Here is a 21,646-nt window from a genome sequence, read left to right as displayed (position 1 = left end):
GTGATTTCTTAATAAATAACTTATAACAAACAAATATTGCCAAGCAGTGTGTAATCACTAATCAGTAACCCACTCAACCCTGCCCTAAGGTGCTGGTTTAATAACAACGATAACATTTGGACCTTTATGTCTTCACTGGTCAAGGTCTGTGTTGAAACGCCTGGACAGCAATAAATCATATGTTCAGGAATTCCACTTTTCCCCCTTTATTCCATTTATTACAATTCATTTTCATTTTAAAACAAAATATTAAACATTGCCTCCTTGAATAAGTTAAAATTATAAATTAAAGTCCATGTACATGTTTGTTAAATACAATCATTTAATCTAAAATTGCACCATAACACGATGCAATGAGGATGTGTCTTGGTTACACATTCAATTATGGGTTCAGTAATTTTCAACCGAGGAAAATATACTATAACTGTTCATAGCACAACCTCGCTGAATGCTGTACTATTAAGAAACTTACCAATCTGCTGCAGGTCAACAAATCAGCTATTTTGGTTATATCCACACTAACTTGCGTTGCTTCCTACTGGCAACCTGCTGTAGGCGTTGTTATGTTTTGGATGTACTGTGGAAATTACAAAAATCATTTTAAAATATAATTTCGATATTACTGTATCATGCTCAAAATCTACCAGGAAATGGGGGACTTTAGTGGGAGTTTCTAAAAATGTTTTCAAATAGGAGATTTAGCTGCACAGTGAGAAGCTGCAGCAGAGCGGTAAGTTTCTCAAAAGTAAAGCAATGCGCAATGAACAGGTATATGATGGGAACCAACATTTTAATAAGGCCCCCTGGATTTGAAAAATACCTAACAATCCTTTAATAAACATGAGCTGCTTATATAAGAGATGGAACAAGTTGCATCATTATACAAGTCTGTGTGCATAGCTGTAAAGATGGATCTGCTTTTTTGGGTAAATAAAATATTTCTCTCTATTTGTCGTGAGTGAAAGCTCACTAAATACAGCTTGTCAACCCTGGGATGACCCTACAAAACAGCGGGGGAAATCCAACTCAAAGCTGCGTGGATCTCAGGATCTGGAGCTCGATCTTTTTCTCCCGTTCCTCCTCTTTCTCCGGGCTCAACGCTGGGTTGTCAAACATCCCCGCAATGGGTCCTTTTTCGGGCTCCTTGTCGCTCCGCTCGCAGTCATCGGTGGCAGTCTGGCAGCACTTGCAGCAGCAGCAGCATTTGTGGGTGACCACGGTGACCAAGCTGTCCCAGGGTTCCAGCGAGTGCGCCCAGAGCGGGAGGAAGTCCCAGGACCGCAGAGCCGCGGGCAGACAGCCCGGTCGCCGCCTCTGCAGCACGTTGATCACCGTGGTGACGATCACCAGGGTGACCAGAGGAACACCCACACCAACCAACACCTTCCAGCCAGCCATGGACAGGCCGAAGACAAAGAGAGGGAAGACAAAGAAGCAGCTGATGATGTAAACGACAGCAAACCAGCGGTAGGAGGCCGTGATGTTGCCCAGGCCTTTGGCCAGCTGGATCGGGATGCGGGTGAAGGGGAGTGGATACCAAAGGAGGATGCCTGAAATATTGAACAGGAAGTGGACCAAGGCAATCTGGGAAAGGAGAGGGAGACAATCAGAGCAGAATTAGATTGTTACATGGGTATGTTTGTGAACAACACTCCGCTTGTGTTTCCATAACTGACCTGCAGAGCATTCCCTAGTGTGTCTCCAGGACTAGCCATGGCTGCCAGGATGGCGGTGGTGGTCGTTCCAATGTTTGCACCCAGTGACAACGGGTAAGCTCTCTCTATGCTTATCACACCGATGCCTGAACAAAATAAAGAGGAGCGCATGGGCATTAAAAAACATTGCGCTGCGAAGCAAAAAAACACATTTAACATCTGAGGTCTCATTTTGCCCCAAACAATTCAATTTATAGATAGTCAGACAGGACAAACAGTTTGCAGCATTTTCACTGACAGTATAAATGGATGCATTGATGTGGTATGAATGTATGTATGAGTGGATGGATGGATGGATGGATGGATGGATGGATTGATGGGTGGATGGATGGATGGATGGATGGATAGATGGATCACTGGATCGATGGATCAATGGATGGACGATGATGAGTGAGTTTTGAGAACTCACCAACCAGTGGCGTGATTGCAGAAGTGAAGACAGAACTGCTCTGGACAATGAAGGTCATTCCAGCTCCAACCACAATGGCAATGTACCCAGTGACCCAGCCAAATGGAAATGGGAAGTCTAGAAATACACACACACACACACAAACACACACGCACGCACGCACGCACACACACACACACACACACACACACACACACACACACACACACACACACACACACACACACACAAATAGGCACAGTTGACTATTACTTTGTATTTTAAAGGTAGTGTCAAACGCCTCAAATCACACATTATACCCTTTTTTTAGTTTATTTATCTACTGTATGTAGTCTTACAACTGTAGTAGTCCTTCACCTGTCCACACTATTCGTTATTGTTCATAACAATAAAATAGAAAAAAGGTGGATGTGAGGCAGACACCGGTGGCGCATGTGTGTGTGCACAAGTATGATTTGTGCACGTGTGTGTGTGTGTGTGTGTGAGATTGCCTTTAATTGGTGCTGGTGTATGAAGTTAGATCAGTGTCCCAATCCCTCCAAAAGAAAGGTGTGAAAAGACTATACAGTCCCACTCAGGGTAGAGGATGGCATGAATGGCATATTCAAATATTGTTTCCTCCTGCAAGTGAAGTCGGAATAGAGGTAATTGGGCAGGGTGGAAAGGTTCCACAAATGATACAATACAGCCTAGAGGAATGACTGCATGTGTATGAATGGCGACTCACACACCCAGGACCAGAATCTATAAATAGACATCCGCTGCAGGAGGCAAAGAGACACATGAAAAAGGGAACCACAGTGTTCATGACAGATACTTCACTGCACTGTACCGCATATGTCTCATCAGAGCCAGATACAAGGTATGAGGCGAAATGGTTTAGAAAAGGTCAGGAAAGTGATATTTTGGGAACAGATTGGATGTTTTGGAATGATACAATATGTTCTGTAGTAGTTGTGTTACCAGACAAAGTGCAATGGGAGTTTTTCCATGTTTACAGTTCCAATCCAAATATTTCTCTAATGAAAGCTCAGCATTAGAGATGGCAGGATTTGGGACAATGGGTCAGTCAGTGTAAAGAGGACCACTGGTGGCAGGAAACTATAGTCCAGGACTATAGCACACAAGCGTGCTTGATACCAGAGCTGGCAGGGCTTCCACACACATTATGGGCTAAAATTAAATATGATGTTGGATTAATTAAAGGTGCAGCACCTGTAGAGATTACACCAAAATCTTCTTATTGCCCATGTAGAGAGCAATATCCCCTGAAACCGGAAGCGGTGCATGGGATTACATCGATTTTTGAATCACTGTTAAAGGCAAACATTATTGTTCCATATGAAACATCACCAGTGCGCACCCCTTTTTTTCCAGCAAAGAAAACCAGAGAGGCTGGCCAGCCTGAAAAGTGGAGTGGATTTGTTCAGGATTTGCAAGTATTAAATGCAGCAGTTCACACTCGAGCACCAAATGTTCCAAATCCACACAACCATTTTGTCACAAGTTCCACCAACCAGTAAACGGTTTTCTGTAGTGGACTGCATGGAGCAAATGCATTTTTCAGTATACCAGTGCACAAAGACTCCCAGTACTACTTTGCATTCTCCTTTAAAGGTAAAACTTGCGGGGCGCTCCGGTGGCTCAGTGGGTAGAATGCACAATTCTCAAAGGCTGAGTCCTTACCTCAGGGGCCCGGTTTCGATTCCAGCACAAGACAATTTGCTGCATGTCATCCCCTCTCTTTCAGTCCCCTTTCTTCCTGCACTGTCACTATTGAATAAAGCATGAAAATGCCCCCAAAAAAAGGTAAAACCTGGATTTGGAGATGGGCTACAGCAAAAAGTAATTATTTTAGTGCCACAAGCGTTGTCTATCATATTGCTTGAACAAATGACCACATATCTCTCATCTGCAAGGTGGTTTAGTTATCACACTGTTCTGGTTGACATGCCTAATATCCCTGTGAAAAGATGTTCTGTTCTAAATCCAGCTACGCTTCTCCCCAAAGCAGACGAAGGGCAACCACATGACTGTGTGGCAGTTACAACTGAAGTTTGCTCCCCAGACCAGATCTGCAGGACACACCTCGAACTTATGTAGACGTAGAGCTGTTTGTGGACGGTTCAGCCTCACGGTATCCAGCCACAGGCAAGATACAGGCAGGCTTTGCCATAGTTACACAACATGAAATGGTCACAGCTGACCCACTTCCCTCTCACTTTTCGGCACAAGCAGCTGAACTGAAAGCCCTCACAGAGGCATGTGAACATACAACTATAACACAACTTTTTCTGTTCCTCTAACGATTACACTAACACCAAAAGCTGATTTACAGAAACTGCAGAGCAGAGCCACATGTGAAGAAAAGGCCCTCTGGAATAAATCACAAGCAAATGTGAAAAAAGGAATTTGGTAGGGGCCGAATGACAAATCAGGCTTACCTAAATATCTGTTTCTCTCTCTATGCCTAAATGACCCATGGTAACGACCACATGTCAAAAGGGGGAATGATGTCAGAAATCAACAGATATTGCTTTAGATGCCGATCAGCGCATGCACACCACCAGATGAACCTCAGATGAACTTGCAAATGGACTTTATTGAGCTAACATTGAGTGAAGACATCCTTCTATCTTCGAGTCCGTAATAATACAAATTGCCACCACAAAAGGCACCGTCACACACAAGCCCAGCAGCCAGCAAACACCCAAAAGCCACAAAAACGACCCAAGCCCAAAGTGCCACAGCCACGGAAAAACCCCCAAATCCGCAGAAGAGCATTGAGCATGAAGACCAACGCCCCTGAGACGCATGAACCCCCCCCCCCCCCACCACCCCAGTGGTTTGAGGCACGGAAGATCTCATTGATGATCACCCATTGATGATTATTCATTAATGAACGACCATTCAAACCTTGGTGTAATAAGCTGCAATAATAAATCTATCTGAGAATTGAATAGCTTTAAAGAAGAAAGAAGAAGAAACAGTCTTTATTTGTCACGCAACACACCACAACACATGCTTGCACACACACACACATGCACATGCTTTGATGGTGGCCGGTGAAATGGATCCTCTGCATTTGACCCATCCTGGCTTGTCCTTCCTCTGGGGGCACAGCCAGGAGCAGTGGGCAGCATACGTGGACACGCCCGGGGACCAGGTGATAAGTGTCCATCGCTGGTCAGACGATGATGTGTGCATGTTTTTGGTGGGGGTCCTTACTGACGTGAGGTGGAGGAAACCCCATGTGAGCACGGGGAGAACATGCAAACTCCACACAGAAAGGCTCCTATTTGGGAGATAACCCGCCCGGAGCACTGTGCCAACAGCGCCCCAGGCGGGAATCGAACCCAGGACCTTCTTGCTGTGAGGCAGTTGTGAATGTGAATGTGTGAATGTGCAGGTGACAAGTAGGAGCAGCGACGTGCCTGTATTCAGGATCTTCTTGATGACCACCGCCACTTGTCCCTTCAGCATGGAGTTGAGCAGCTTGACAATGAGGAGGAGACAGGAGCAGAGCACCAGCAGGGACAGAAACAGCAGGATCAGACCCACAGCCATGTCCGACAGATCCACATCCACAAACAGGTGTTTACCTGGGGAGGATAGGCCAGACATAGGCCATGCTACATTACACTTATGTATAATAGCAGTACAACATACAGTAATATTAGAATTAGAGGCTTCTGTATACATGGTTTTATCATTTTTCTTTGGTCCAAATGTCTTAGTAAGAGGAACCAAATTTGTGGATTTAATCAAAATAGAAGAAAATTGCAGGAATTGGAGCCGGGGTTTTCATTTCACAAAATATTTTTGTGCCCACTTCCTACCTGTTAAATTTGATTACGTATATCGACAACTTGATATAGGTAAAAAAAAATGCCATCATCAAATAATCATGTTCATGTTCATCCCACATAAAAATGCCGAATTAAATGAATTGACAATTATATATGTATTTTATCCATTTGCCCAATACACGAGAATTTGTGTATTGGTCGTACATTTGTCAATGTTGTACGTCTTGGAAACATTCTTCAGCGTAGAGGTCAGGTTGCCATCATCCCAGCACAGAGATGGAGAGGTGCAGTTCTCTGGACCAGGAACTGTCACATTCACCAATGTCTGAAATACAGACACACACACACACACACACACACACACACGCACGCACACACATGCACACACACGCACACACACACACACACACACACACACACACACACACACACACACACACACACAGACACACACACACACAAACTATAAGCATTGCATAGTGTAACGGGCAGCCCTTTTTCATGACAATAAGGAATATTAAGAATGTGAAAAATTGTCCTTTCCTTACAGTGTTTGTGAATGTTCTGCACCATTTCTTGATGAGATTCTTATTCTTTGCTTCTGTATCTCCCGTGGCAATGCCACTAATGACAGATTCATCCAACTAACAAGGAGAGAGAGGTTTGAGAAAAAAGTGACACAATAAATGGTATCTGCGAAGTTTGGAAGACGAAGATCCACCTGTATGATGGCCTCGGTGAGGGGGTCAGTGATAACGTTGAGCAGGTCCGGGGCCTCTCCACTCTGGATGTTGAAGGAGGTAATAAGGAGCTTGGTGATGGTGTACAGGTAACCAGTGGCCACCTCCAGTGGCAGCAGCACCAGCACAGACAGCCAGTTGAAGAAGTCATGAACTGTGGCCCCTGCGAAGGCCCTGGGTACAGAGTGAAAATCCAGATGAGTTTTATGTGTTACAATGGACTGGGTCTTTGTAAATGTAAACATGTTGGCATCGGACTGATGGGTTCTTGAATTTTTTTACTGAACATGTACAATGTTTTCTAAGGTTGCAATCAAAATAGATCCGAGGTGGAAAATCCAGGTTTGGAAAGCCAAATTCCGCTCCAGGATTTGCTCATTATCACAACCCAGAGCTCCAACTACCAAGTGAAGGATGGATCAGTGCATTGCTGGAGTGAAAATGTTGCATTTACTTTCTGAACCTGGAATTCATCTGCCAAACAATGTACCATTTGTGTGTGTGTGTGTATTGTACGTCCCCAATTGGATTCAGCGTAGACGAGTCAATGGATGCATATGAAGTGTCAAACAAAAAAGAAGCACAATAAGAAACAACACAACCCTGTCCTACTACCTGCGAAATGTCCTGCGATCGCCTGCTTGAGTCATGGCGACCAGCGTGTTGGTGACGGAGGTTCCGATGTTGGTACCCATGATGATGGGAACGGCCAGCTGCACCGTCAGCACTGCCAAAGCACACAGGACGTCCCCCATTACCCGCATCCTTTTTCTCCTGGTCCTCCATCAGCTCTACCACTAACATCTCACCTCTTTATTATCGCCACCATACTGTTTCATTCATGTGCATATTTGGGAGTTCCACTCACGTCCAGATGACACCATGCTGACCACGATGGAGGAGGAGGTGGAGGAGCTCTGGACCAGCAAGGTGACCAAAACTCCAATCACCAGCCCGGCCAGAGGGTTGGACAGCACGGAGTTGTCCTGGAAGATGTCCCCGGCTGCCTTACCTGTAGCAAGGCAACGGGAAACGGGGTGTCAATAAGGGCGATTGTTGTGAACGTGGGCCTGCCTCCAGCCGCCACTGCTGCTGTGATATTGAGCTGCAGGAAGAGAGTGGAGGGAGTTTGTGCAGTGTTTGCATAGGGAAGGCCATTAAATTGACAGTGCAGAAACACAGGCAGTTGTAGAGACACCAGTTATGAGTGATTGAGGACTGGGAGGATTGTTCCCCCACTTGCACCAGCAGAGAAAATTGATAAAGGCCTTATAGAAGACTCAATATTGATAAGTGAGTGAGTGGAAAAAGTTAAAGAAAGCTGAACAACAAGCTCTTATCAGAAAAATGTTGTCTTGTCTTCATGTCAAATTCCTAAAATCTGAATATTTTTAGTTGTTTTTGGTCTAATTTTTATTTGTGTTGTAGGTATTTCAGAAATTTTGAAATTGATTGTGTGTGTGTGTGTGTGTGTGTGTGTGTGTGTGTGTGTGTGTGTGTGTGTGTGTGTGTGTGTGTGTGTGTGTGTGTGTGTGTGTGTGTGTGTGTGTGTGTGTGTGTGTGTGTGTGTTTTACCTCCAACCAGTTGAAAGGCAGAGCTGAGGATGTCCAGGGAGCATATGAACATATAGAGGAAACCCAGCAGAAGAATCCCTTTACCCACGGACACCAAGACCTTCAGGACCTTCCCTCTGCTACTGAGCTCTGAGAGAGAGAGAGGGCGAGAGAGAGAGAGAGAGAGAGAGAAATGAGTCATTTAGGCTGAAACAATAAGGATAATAAAATAGAATGTAACTGAACTGAATTCCATTCATTCGATTGGGACACGACTCTTCAATTCTCAGAATTGACTTAAAGGTGCAATGTGTAGAATTTACCGAATGGACCTGGCAGAAAGGAATATAGTATTCATCAGTACTGTATGTTATTAGTATGTTTCCCATGAAAATAAAAATCGTTGCATTTTCGTTACCTTCGATTGAACTGTCTGTTTCATCGCCTGATCGCTTGTCTTTTACAACTAATTCATCTCTCTCTCTCTCTCTCTCCAGTTTGATTTGATTTATTTTTTCATAGGAGCTGTGTTTACCTGACCAGGAGACCCCCATGTCCATCAGCTCAGGGAGGTCCCAGGGGTCGTCCTCTATGGGCTCGTCCTGAATCAGGGCCACAGTGGAATGTGCCGCCGCCATGGTAACAGCCCTCTCTTTCATCTCTAATGGGAATTAATTCTAATAAATTACTATGTTAAGATGTATCGTGCATGGCACGGAGCCACAGTGTATTGCACTGCTGCCTCACAGCAAGAGGATCCGGGATTCAATTCCCACCTGGAGCGCTGTTGGCATCCAATCAGGATTATCTTCTGATTAGGGGCCTTTCTCTGTGAAGTTTGCACGTTCTCCCTCTGCTCAAATGAGGTTCCTCCAAATATCATCCTAAGAATCCCCACTAAAAACATGTACAAGAACATCTTCTCACCAGCGACAGACACTAAAGTTGGTCCCTGGGCGCTGTAAGCTGCTCGCCACTCCTGGCCTGCTCCCTGGAAGAAAGACAAGCCTGGATGGAAAAAAGAGGAGAACGCATTTCACGGCCTCCGTTGCGCGTATCGTCTGCTGTATCTGCACGTAATGCATGTGTTGTGGTGTGTGCGTGTGTTTGTGTGTGTGTGTGTGTGTGTGTGTGTGTGTGTGTGTGTGTGTGTGTGTTTGACAGAATAAAGGCGAGCTAAGCTTGTCAATTTTAATATTCAAAAAAAATGTATTTAATTTTTGAGTTTTCAATCATTGCTAATATTATTATTATTATTATTAGTAGTAGTAGTAGTAGTAGTAATAGTAGTAGTAGTAGTAGTAGTAGTAGTAGTATTAGTATTATTAGTATCATTATTAATAGTATTATTAGTATTATTATTGTTATATGGTATTTTTTCTTATATATAATATAATATATATACATACAAAATACAATATATACAAAAATATACATATATAATATATCTAGTATATATACAAATAAAACAATACCATTGCATCCATTTTCCTGTTTCTTGTTCGGGTCTTCCTCGAGTTGGGTTCCAGTAGTCATTATCTGAGAAAAAAAACAACAATGAATATAGATAGACAGAACCTTGCTGGTTGTCTGAAGTGGCTCAGTGCCCACTATGTTTCTAGTGGGCACTGAGCCAGCGACACCATCAAATTAGAAAGCCATTATTAAATTGTACCCTTGCAAAAGATAATTAGTATGTTAGGATGAAATAATTAAGTCAACTATGTTGTAAGTCATGTAAATTCATATATACACACACACACACATGCAGGCACACACACACACACACACACACACACACACACACACACACACACACACACACACACACACACGCACACACACACGGTCACGCACATTTAGGCCGAGACCAACAGAATCACAGGCACATGCACACAGACACTTTCCCTCATATGAGAGAGTATTGATCAGGCCTCACGGTGGTAATTTTCCACACTCACATCGCTCCCATACTGGAGAACAAAACTACAAGCTACTGCCTCTCACCATTTTCAATAATAACCTATTATAATTATTATTCGGGCTGCATGTAGTATAATATTTCCATTAATATTAGATTATGACACATAACTTATCCCATTGTATATTGTCATTTGACGCGGCCTTCACACTGATAAGATAAGACAAATCCAAAGTACATTCACAGCGTTCCCTGAGCTTGAAGTTCAACGCGCACACACACACACACACACACACACACACAGACACCACAATCTAAAGTCATGTGCAGTCTTATCTGCAAGGAATGCCATATCCATAACCAAGTGTTTCATTAAAAAATATATATATTCTTAAGATTTTACATGGAGGCCAAATGCCTTCTAACAGGACAGCAGCGAACCATAAAATCTAAACACAATAAGAACAAGCATGTATTAAAAGTTATCATAATATTACTGCATCGGATTAAATATTACTGAATAGGATTATTGGAATTGTGTATATAGTTTTAACAATTCAAAAGTTTTTTTGAATGGGTTTCATGTGATTTGGGGATCATTAAATGTACCTAAAGTTTCAATTGAATAAAGTAACTGGAAAAAAAAGTAGTTATAAAATGTGCTATATTTGCTCTTACCTGTTGCATGCGTGATGTGTCCGTGGTCTGAGTGGGGGTCTTCTTTCCTCCACAGGTTCCTCCAGGGAACCCACCTGAGTCTCCGGCTCCCCCGCCAAAAAATTAAACCCTCGTTCTAGTTAGGGTGGGGAAAACTTGATTTGGGGCAGTGGATGGGGGACCAAGGACCAATATGTTGCTGTCAAATTGTCGACATTCTAATGTGGCACAGTAGTCGACCCTTAAAGTATGGAGGAAAATTTTAAGTATACGTAAATCCAGAAGCCGAGGAAGCAGGTCACGGCCCCCATACTGTGCCTGGACTGTCAGGACCGTTTACTAAAACCTGCTGTATATCCACCCTAATATCTGCTATTGCCCCTCATTTGTCTGACAGGGCAAATTTGTCTATCCATTGGTGATAAAAAATAAATAATAATAAAGCCCTATGACACATGCCTGTTGTCGAATATTCCCTCCCACTCCCCCATCAGACTGGCATCATGGTTCAGGGTGGCGCTGATCCCCCTGATAACCTTGGCGGGGGTGGGATCCTGTGATTTACTGCCTCTGGCTAAGGTTTGCCCACTCACTAACAGACTGATAGATTAACAACAGGGGTGGTGGTGGTGGTGGTGGTGGTGGTGGTGGTGGTGGTGGTGGTGGTGGCGGCGGTGAGAGGGTGTACGGTGTGTTTCTCCGTGTCCGTGTGAGATGAGAGGTGGGGATTTCCAATGATCCGACGAGGTTGAGGACACAGGGAAAGCCCCACGTGAAACTTTTCAACAAAATCCTACTATAGAAGTTTCAAATGGCGGCTAAATTCTGAGGGGTTCTTGAGGCGAAAACATAGCGAGGTGCATTTGAGACATACACACTGAGATGCCCATGGAACATTTTTAAAGCACTTTATTTATCTAATTACATCAGAAAGAAAACAAAAAAGGGGGTTTTCTCATTGTGCTCATTTTGGGTGATGTTAATACAATGCAGAATAGTTGCGGTGCCAGTGTCACTGTGTGTGTTGTGCTTTGATTAAATGTCCTTTAAATCTCACTTTCAATCAATTAATTTTTATTGACAGTTCAGTTTAAATGTATTTTCGATTTTTTTTTTTTCCCAATATGGAAGGGGTATTTATGGGACGTTTCAGGGCCCCGTGGTATGACTGTAAAACAGCATCACCTACTGTCCATACGGTGTCATTACAACACTCTTAACCTTGAAGTTGGCTTCACACCGAATACGACAAACGGCAAGAGCAAACCGGAAGTCCGAGCGGAAGTTTCTTGTGGAGCATGGGTCTCAAACTCGCAGCCCGCGAGCCGATTGAGATTTTGTGGCCCCCTACTTGACATCAAAGTTTAGTGTTAGTGCGGCCTGCGCGTTTTTCTCACACGCACCTTTTTGCCGGGTCGTTGCCCTGGGCATTTTATATATATTTTTTTTTATCACGTATGGGCTACCATGGCTCAGGCTCGTGACAGCTTCCGGTGGTGTTCGTTGACGAGTTAGCCGACACGAATTAGCAACGTTAGTCACTTGGTTGAAACGTGATTCCGGAGTGACACCAAGGAAGTAAAATATATCCTGTCACCCAGTGCAAGGTACAAAGGACTTAGGAAGTGGGTGGACTCAACAAGAGCAATCAGTGACCTAATAAAGACAGCAGAGTGTTGCAATAGGAAAGGGAAAAGAATTACATGGATAGCAAATAGCTTGAGATGGGCGGCAAGAACGACAGCCAAATGGTGGTTAGAACCTGAATATTATAAAGAAGAAGTTATAGATTATTATTACAAGAGAAATAAAGAGAAGGAAAAAAGGACAGATATGTGCGATCGCAAAAGAAAACAAATTTACCAGGAACAATTTAATCAAAAAGAGCAAGAAATTAAACGATATGAAACATGAGACAATGCACTTGATGTTAAGAATTAAGACAGGTGGAGTTACATGGACACCAGAGTTAGCTCAATGGCATCCAGAGAGATTTGGTAGAGCAGAAGGATGTGTAGGATATAAACAAAAAGGAGTCAATCTAGATCGCTTTATTTATGAATGTGAAATGTATAATCACCTGAGAGATAACACGATTGATACATTTAATAATGATAAGAAAAACAAAGTGCTCAAAAAAGCTATGAACAATGATAACGTTTTCAAATCCCTCTCAGAATATATAGAAAGGGCATACTAAATAAGATCCCAAATACTCAGGTATTGGGATAAAAACATGTAAATATATCACAATGGGAAGCTCGCCTTAAGGGTGACCAAAGCGCTGTAAAAGTGTATGGTAGGCTGAAACCAAAGCATTGATAGTAGTTTTTTTTTATTAACTTTTTTTCTGTTATTATTAAATGCGGTTGTTGTTTTTTTTTGTCACCCTGCCCCAGTCATGTCTTTCTCAAAACCTGCCGGTTGGCGACGAGCACAGACAATTTCAGGAAAAGTGGGAGACGGAATATTTTTTTTCTTATATGCACAGAGAAAGTTGCGGTGCACAAGGAATACAACATCAGACGTCATTACTCAACTAGACATGCTGAGGAGTATGCAAAATACCAGGGAGATGAGAGAAAGGACCGGGTCGCAAATCTTAAAACATGTCTACTGAGGCAACACGATTTTTTCAAGAAAGCAGGCAAAGAGAGTGATGCGGCAGTCGAAGCTCGCTACGTGGTCAACAAGTGCATGTTACTGCTGCAAGTATAGTCCGTCCGGAAAAGAAGGGACAGTTCAGCAACATCAGCCTTCCGGCCAATACAGTGGCGGAGCGCATTTCTGACTTGTCAGGTAACATATACGATCAACTGCGGGAGAAAGCCAAACATTTCCGTGCATACTCAGTCGCGCTTGATGAGAGCACAGACATCACCGACACTGCGCAGCTCGCAATGTATGTCCGTGGTGTTGACGGTGATTTTGAAGTGATGGAGGAGTTGCTCACAGTGATTCCAATGCATGGCCAGACCACCGCTCAGGAGATATTCCGCCAGCTGTGTGATGCCATTGTGGATGCCGGTTTACCATGGAAGAGGTTTGCTGGAATAACAACCGACGGAGCGCCATCGATGACAGGGAGGAGAAATGGACTGGTGGCACTTGTTCAAAGAAAACTGGAAGAGGAGGGTGTGGAGGAGGCCATCATATGGCCATCAACCATATCAGATCCTTTTTTTTGGAGGAAATAGAGTCAGCATATGAGGATGTGCTCTACTTCACCGAGGTACATTGGTTCAGCAGGGGAAACGTCTTGAAGAGGTTTTTTGAGTTGAGAGCAGAAGTGAAAGCCTTCATGGAGAAGGATGGGATGGCTGTTCCTGTGCTAAGTGATCCCAAATGGCTCATGGACTTAGCTTTTCTTGTTGACATCACACAGGAGCTGAATGTTCTGAACAATAATTTACAAGGCCAGGGGCAGCTTGTCAGTGCTGCCTATGACAACGTCAGAGCATTCTCCACAAAACTTGTGTTATGGAAAGCCCAGCTCTCTCAGTCAAACCTCTGCCATTTCCCGGCATGCAAGGCACTCATGGATGCGGGCATTCAGTGGTGAGAAGTATGCTGATGCCATTGTAAAGCTACAGGAGGAATTTGATCAACAGGTTTGCAGACTTCAAGACATACAGAGCCACTTTTTAAAGTTTTTGCTGACCCCTTCTCCTTCGATGTGCAAGATGCCCTCCTGTGCTTAAAATGGAGCTGCAGTGCAATTCTGAACTCAAAGCCAAGTTCAGGGAGGTGAGTGGAAAAGCAGACAAGCTTGGTCAATTTTTGAGAGAATTGCCCCCCGCCTTCCCTGAGCTTTCTAGGATGTTCAAGCGGACCATGTGCCTTTTTGGGAGCACATATCTGTTTGAAAAGCTCTTCTCCACCACAAACTTTAATAAGTCAAAGTACAGGTCCAAATTTACTGATGAGCATCTTCAAGCCATACTGAGGGTCTCAATTGCTTCCTCCCTCAAGCCAAATGTGGCTCAGCTGTGTAAGAGGAAGCGCTGCCAGATCTCTGGCAGCAAGGAGTAGGTAAAAGAAGCCTATGTTCTGAACTGTTATTAATAAAGATTGAAAAGATTGGATCAGTTGTACCTTTTTTGGAATACTTGAAACCCTTTTTTTGTGGAATACTTGATGCGGCCCAGCCTCGCCCAGATTCTACTTCCAGCGGCCCCCCAAGTAAGTTGAGTTTGAGACCCCTGTTGTGGAGAGTCGGATTCCACAAGTGAGAAGCCGTGAGGCGCAGTGGTGCATTCGGAAACTCTGATCGAAGCTCCGGGACGCGTTCAAACCGTTCCACTCATGCGACAAGTTTCGGCTCAACACTACTACCGGAAGTGACGTTGGTCAAGTTTTTCTTTTCTTTTGGAACTGGGCTTGAACCTAAGTAAATTGCATTGATAACGTTAACCTTGGACCTCACCATATTCACTATCAATGACTCTCTTTTTATAGAAGTGAATTGTGTGTGGGGTTTTTTCCTACTTGGTAAAGACTATATAAAGGAAATGTAAAACTTTGGCTTATGTAAAAAGGTAAATGTCCAGCTGAGAAAACTACTTGTATTTGTCCTGGAAAAGATAATTTTTAAATGTCATTTTCCCAGACATTTTGATGATGAGAAGTCATCCGACGGCCACTAAGTGGAGTCCGACTGTCAGATGCGGATACGCATGCGGTGTAAACGAGGCTTTAGATGAGCAACGTTAAACCTAATCCAAATTATATGAAAGTAAATGTCCGTGACACATCTCTAACATATAACAATAAGATTCAAATGTTTCATTCTGCTTATTTAATGATTATTCAAGTAATTCCATTATTTCAACTGTGATTTTTTTTTTACATTTTTACAAATAAAAAAGGCATGTGCATTTTAGCTCAGTGCTGTTGCTTGTCTTCTTGGTTAATTTAAACATAGAAATGTAAGCCCAACCCAGTCTATATCCATTTACCCAGACAGTCAGCTCTGCTGTGAGGGAGAGCAGAGGTCTGTTTGTCTTCTAACCCCCTCAAATTCCTCTTCATCCTGGGTAGAGATGGCAGCATATCAACAATATGGCTTAATCGTTTAATAAGTATTAAATTATTATTTTGAGGATATGTTAAATTCCTTGCGGTCGTACCAGACTAATAATGCGAGATCAATATTTCAAGAGAAATGAAAATCATTTGCTGAGGATTTGAGGCACCGCAAACTTAATGTCCTTTCACATCTCTATTGTTGTTATCCCTCCGTTAAATAAAGGGAAATGCATTTTATTTTATTATTTTTTTAAATGTAATTGTATTTATTTTTTTTCCATTACATTTCATTATTTTTATTCTAAGAGTTCCCGTTCTTCCAGTATCTAATATTTCTAGGCTGCAAAATTACAATTTATTGTAAACGTTTCACAATAAAAGGGCACGATCGACGCAGTACAACAAAAACACCCGGTGAACATTTCACAATAAAGGTCTTATATTGATCGCTCACAAGACACTTAAAACGCAACGCAAAATGTGACATTTACTTATTCACATTGTACTCCTTTGACTTAATCGCAAAGGGCGGATAGGTTATCCGTAAGAAACGACAAACGAATGATCTACAAGGATGTATTTCCACAAAACGTCCCTCGCCTTCTCTGACCCCACAAACGTCTAAATGCGCTTCCTGTTCAAGACAGGGGTTCGGTGCGAGGGTGAAAGGCTCGACTGCTTTTTCAGATTCGGTTCGCGACGAGTCACCCAGCAAAAGGATTCGTCCAACCGTTCGACTCCGGTGAACGACCAACGACCTGAGACTCGGCTCTGTGTTGTGGATGGAATTGTCGCTGGGATATTGAATTCTGAAAATATTCTACCATCGTTCTCTCCGGAATATTTATCTTGGTGGAGAGCTGCACAGTGTGAAACACGAAAAGAATTCACTCGTCACTATTGATGTTCATGGAATGCGCAAGCCAGTCACGTTTCATTTCAGTTTTTGTTTCGTTTTGTTTCCACTTCGGGGTTGAATTGAGTCCCATTTCCATTTGCAGTAACACGTTGTGAGTCGAATATTCCGTTTCTCGTCCCACCCTTTTGCCGGAATGGCTCCCGACTCCCGAGTCACTTAAAACATCCGTTCGCCACGAGCGAATCGTTCGCGCGTCGTGCGCCACGAGTTGGCTAGCGATGACATTGATAGTAGCAGCAACAGCCACCAACTCAGCTCTGCAAGGGTCGTCAACGTTTCCGCCATACATGCTTTGAAAGGCTAAAGATTATACTCGCATCGTTTTCAACATGTCACCAATTTCCACGGATTTCACGGACGAACGGCAGCGTGCGGCGCAGGTAGTCTGCTCGTATTTAGCTAGTTAGCTAACCTTCAACCTGCGCTGATCCCTTTAGGGACCGTCTACAAAGTTATCTGTTCAGATGATTCTGAAATGACATCTCGGTGCTTTTCGTGTAGGTGCCGGTGGGCGTGGAGTACATCCCCACAGAAGATGAGAGGAGGGTCTTCAGGGAATGCAACAAGGAGAGTTTCTGGTACAGATGTAGGTGTGCCCACATTACCCTCTGAAGATGTATTTGACCATGAGATGCACAGCACATGGTCCAAAACAAACTGTCTCTTTGCTCCCTCGCAGCTGTGCCCTTCTCGGTGGTCAGCATGGCCATCACCCAAGCCCTGGTTGCTAAAGGTGAACCCACACTGCTGTGTATCTTATCCGTATGTCATTCACGTTAAGGGAAACACAGACGTGTAAACAAGAAAACGAGAGCGTTCAAACTTGCCTTGCCTTTCCCAAACCATGTGACAAGGGGATGTCAATACATGAACATCTCTAAATCGAAATCCTGGTCCCACTGTAGGAACCCTGATGGCGTCGCCAAGGTTTGGATCTCTGCCAAAAGTGGCCTGTAAGTGAATTTTGATGCGACGCGTTTTCCCATTTTCAAGCATCAATGTCGTCTGTGCGTGATGACGTGGTGTGCAAACGTGTTATTTTGTCTCGTCAGTTGCTGGCTTTTGTGGCTACCTGGCAGGAAAAATGTCCTACATGAAGACCTGCCAGGAGAAATTCAAGAGGTTGGAGAACTCGGCACTGGGAGAGGCCCTCCGAAAAAGGACCGGACTTCCTCCATCGTTAGTATTATAATCAATTCCATTGTTAGGCTGGAATTTTTTTGTTGTTGTCAATCTCTCGTTCATCGCCTCCTCTTCTCTCTCTCTCTCTCTCTCTCTCAGAAATTTAGCTAAATTTTTATCGATTGCTAAAGTATTTTTCTTCTCTTTCAGTCCCCAGAAGCCACAGTCAGAGCTGAGTGATGTGGATACCCTGGCGTTTGACACTATGTTCCAGCCAGCTGAAGCCCCCAGTCAAATGCCCGTCAACACGTCCAGAGACGATGGATTTGGGTACAGTGGGGATGACCACCATCCTCCAGGTACCCACACAAATAAGCGTAACAGAATAACTCAAAATAACAGTGGTTACATTTTGCAATAGCCTCATAGTGCTCATGTACAAAGTGTACTTTTTATTTATTTATTTTTTTCAACTTTTGCAAAACTGCAAGGATTTAAATAAAACCATTAACAAGCATTAGCAGAGTTATCCTAGAGGGAATGTGAAGCAGACGTCACATTGCTGGAGCAAGCCGCCATATTTTGGGTATCACTCACATTGACTGTGAATGTTGGTTGATATACTTAGAGTTAAAAGATGGCTTGGAAGTCTTGTTAGGTGGAAAAACTGCCACAGAAAAACCTCAGTCCTTCTTTTTCTCCCTTCCTTTCTCCATTTGTGTACATGTTGTATATTTTAGCTATTTCTCTATGCAATTGGATGGATTTGATCCTTCAAAAATGGCGATTGGAGTCCATATCCACCCATAGCGACCCTCAAACTTCACATTCCCTATTGGTAGAGGTTTCAAAAGCCTTGGAGAACTCCAGTTTTTTCAACAATGCTCCTTGTAAATAAGCCACCAGCATCCTTAATTTGCACATTGACATGCTTTTAAGCAATATATCATTTTCCCCCACTTTCTAGAACTCACATTCATGTGCAGGGTCAACATTTAACATTTTGTTCTCCGGAATTAAAACTAGCTAGATATGCTTTTGAAGGGGCTGTCGTATTAAAAATCACAACCAATTTGCAGGGCCAAATAGGGCCTATATTTATTGAAGTCTTTCGACCCAAGGTTGTCATTTTTGATCAAAATATGTCCTGTGTAAAAAAAAAAATAATGATTCATATGAAAACATGAACTTTATATGAAACATGCTTTAGGGTAAGCTATGAATATTCTATTCTGTTCTCAACATGCATCATCATTGGTCGAGTTGCTTGTGTCCCCAAGGAAGCCTACTTCACGACAGTAGCTGCTCTACTTTTGTTTTTGACTCAAGCATCTCAACCAATGAGGACGCATTTAGAGTCGACCAATGAGTTCACGTTCAGAACCGTAGCTCATGAATATTCGTAGCTTACCTGAAAGCGTCCTAGTATCCGCATAATCGCACCTGGGCCAGTATTATTAGAAAATTTAATTAATCTCACGGGCCGGATATAATTGTGCCACAGGTCTGATCTGGCCTGCGGGCCTTGAGTCCAACATATACGTTTCAAAGTGATGGAACCAGAATTTTGTACAAATGTATCAATTATATATACTAGGAAAGGCCCGTTTAGTTGCCTGGGCCCCCATGGCATGACAACACATTGTTGCGTCCTGTCCCCAGCACCTCCGGCCCAGTCATACATGGAAGAAAAGGAGCCCGGGAGGAAGGCCATCCTCTACGAGGACCTGAGGACCAAGAACAGAGAGAACTACGAGGTCACGCTCACCCAGAAGGCCGAGACGCTGCTCAAGACCACACCCGAGAGGGAGTCAGAGAGGCCTGCGGGAAAGAGAGATGGTAAGCCGCTAGAGTTTCTGTAAACTTTGTAATATTTTCTTTTGTCTGTTTCAGTGTTTTGAGTGTACTTAGTCTTGCTATGGTGAATCTTAAAAAAATATGTGAAATGAAAGAAGCTGGTAAACTACGTACAGGAACTGTGATAATTTATGATCAAGGAAAGTGGATCGTGTTTGAGGTTCTGTAAGGAGAAGAGGAACCTTTTTCAACCAATAGGATGGGTTCTTCTACCTCTTTGTGACCGATAGAGTATTTCACGCTGTAAGGGGAAGTTCGAAAGAAAGTCGGATTTCAAATGAAACCACTGTCTTTTATCCAGATTGCTAAATAGGGACGCTGTTTGTTTGTTTGTTTGTTCTTTTTCCTCTTTAGTCAAGAAGAACATCTATGGAGACGCGTGGGACGATTGAGCCCTCATTTGAGATGTCAATGTGGAACCAAGTGTGGGATAGCGTCCTGTTCAGAATAATGACACAAGCAATATGAAGTATGTCTCGGATGGTGTTGCAAATTAATCTATTAAAACGGAATTTGTTTGGAGAACAAATTTTTTGTTTGAGTATGGAAATTAACAGAATAAAAGAGTAACATTCTAAAAAATATATATTTTAGGCTACAATTAACTACATTGTATACATTTGATATAAATTAAAATAAATGTCACCTTAGAGCAGGGGTGCCCAGTACGTCGATCGTGATCGACCTGTAGGTCGCAAAGGTAGTGCGGGCAGATTGCGCGCCATTCAAAAAAACATTTTTATTTTTTTAACCAATCTGACCAACATGTTGAATGAGCTTAATTTAGAGCTGCAAGGAAAAGACAAAACCGTGGTCAACATGATCAGTTCAGTTAATGCTTTCAAACGAAAAATGCAACTTCTGTCCCCAAAGCTGCAGCGCCATGATTTGGGGAACTTTCAAAACCTTGCATCAGAGCTGGAGACCCAAGGGAAGGGATGTGCGCAACTTGACAGTGTGCGCTACACAGAGCAGATTGAAAATTGTCTGTCAGACAAATGGTTTCAAGACTTTGCTTTACTCGAGCCAATCGCTACATTTACAGTTTGTGCCACCCATTTAGGGAAGATATTGAGGTTGATTCACTCGCATCAAAGATTGCAACACTGTTTCACCTGAACTGGTCTGCAGTGGAGGATGAGATGTTGACACTACAGGTTGACATTCAGCTCAAGTCCAGGGCTCATGGACCGTTTTGGAACTTGCTCACAGAGGAAAAGTACACAAACATGAGGAAATGTGCTACATCCTTGACTGCATTATTCGGCTCTACTTATTTATGTGAGTCAGCCTCTTCCCACGTGAAGATTATTAAGTTGAAATAGCGTTCCACCGTGATGGATGATCATTTGGAAGCCTGCTTGAGGCTGGCTACCAGCAGCTACTGTGCGGACTATCCAACCCTGGCCGACTCCATTCAGTGCAAGTCATCAGAGTAAGGTAGTGACCATAAATGTATTTAATTGTATTGTGCCGTAAGGGTTCATGCAGTGATGCAAGGTACGTCATCACATATTGTGTATATATAAAGTATACTCAGTATATAAATAAATAAATAAATAAATTTAGCATTTTATAATGCAGGTAGATCATTTTGACCTGATCACTTTAAAAGTAGCTCGCAAGCTGAAAAAGTGTGGGCACCCCTGCCTTAGAGCCTCTCAGGCCAGATCATCTGTATATCAAGGTTATGTTCACATATAAGGATTTGTGACGCGTGGGATAAATGAAACACATTTTGTGAAATTGCTCAATTTCTTTTACATTCAACCGAAACAGTTAAATTAGAATGTTTACCAATGCAAAAAGTGTGTATGTGTATATGTATGTATGTGTGTATGTATGTATGTGCAGCATGTATATGTGTGTGTATGTATGTGTGTGTGTATGTATGTGTGTGTATGTGTGTGTGTGT

The 21,646-nt window shown here is 43.1% G+C and overlaps 2 protein-coding genes across 2 annotated transcripts; one reads left to right on the top strand and one right to left on the bottom strand.

The window, feature by feature from the left end:
* Positions 1-1,026: 1,026 nt before the first annotated feature.
* Positions 1,027-8,865, bottom strand: slc34a2a (solute carrier family 34 member 2a; the record flags this gene model as incomplete). Its single annotated transcript, XM_079999267.1, has 11 exons — positions 1,027-1,584; positions 1,677-1,801; positions 2,125-2,241; positions 5,559-5,726; positions 6,138-6,258; positions 6,482-6,577; positions 6,655-6,847; positions 7,289-7,400; positions 7,542-7,685; positions 8,249-8,377; positions 8,763-8,865. The coding sequence occupies 11 exons, from the start codon at positions 8,863-8,865 to the stop codon at positions 1,027-1,029; spliced, it is 1,866 nt and encodes a 621-aa protein (XP_079855393.1).
* An 8,070-nt stretch (positions 8,866-16,935) lies between these two features.
* On the top strand, positions 16,936-21,570 carry LOC307229617 (OCIA domain-containing protein 1). Its single transcript, XM_079999623.1, has 8 exons — positions 16,936-17,132; positions 17,254-17,338; positions 17,432-17,485; positions 17,658-17,705; positions 17,805-17,931; positions 18,085-18,233; positions 19,537-19,713; positions 20,086-21,570. The coding sequence occupies exons 1-8, from the start codon at positions 17,082-17,084 to the stop codon at positions 20,121-20,123; spliced, it is 729 nt and encodes a 242-aa protein (XP_079855749.1). The 5' UTR covers positions 16,936-17,081; the 3' UTR covers positions 20,124-21,570.
* The last annotated feature ends 76 nt before the right edge of the window (positions 21,571-21,646 follow it).

This window comes from Zeus faber (assembly GCF_960531495.2).
Source record: "Zeus faber genome assembly, chromosome: 4".
NCBI lineage: Eukaryota > Metazoa > Chordata > Actinopteri > Zeiformes > Zeidae > Zeus > Zeus faber.
The sequence above is the reverse complement of the archived record's forward strand: the minus strand, read 5'-3'. Positions and strand labels throughout refer to the sequence as shown.

Excerpts from the sequence above, each read along its gene's own strand:
- LOC307229617 (XM_079999623.1), top strand. The coding sequence starts at position 17,082 with ATGTCACCAATTTCCACGGATTTCACGGACGAACGGCAGCGTGCGGCG. Across the intron at positions 17,339-17,431 it reads GGAGAGTTTCTGGTACAGAT|CTGTGCCCTTCTCGGTGGTC; the intron begins GTAGGTGTGCCC and ends GCTCCCTCGCAG. Across the intron at positions 19,714-20,085 it reads GCCTGCGGGAAAGAGAGATG|TCAAGAAGAACATCTATGGA; the intron begins GTAAGCCGCTAG and ends TTTCCTCTTTAG.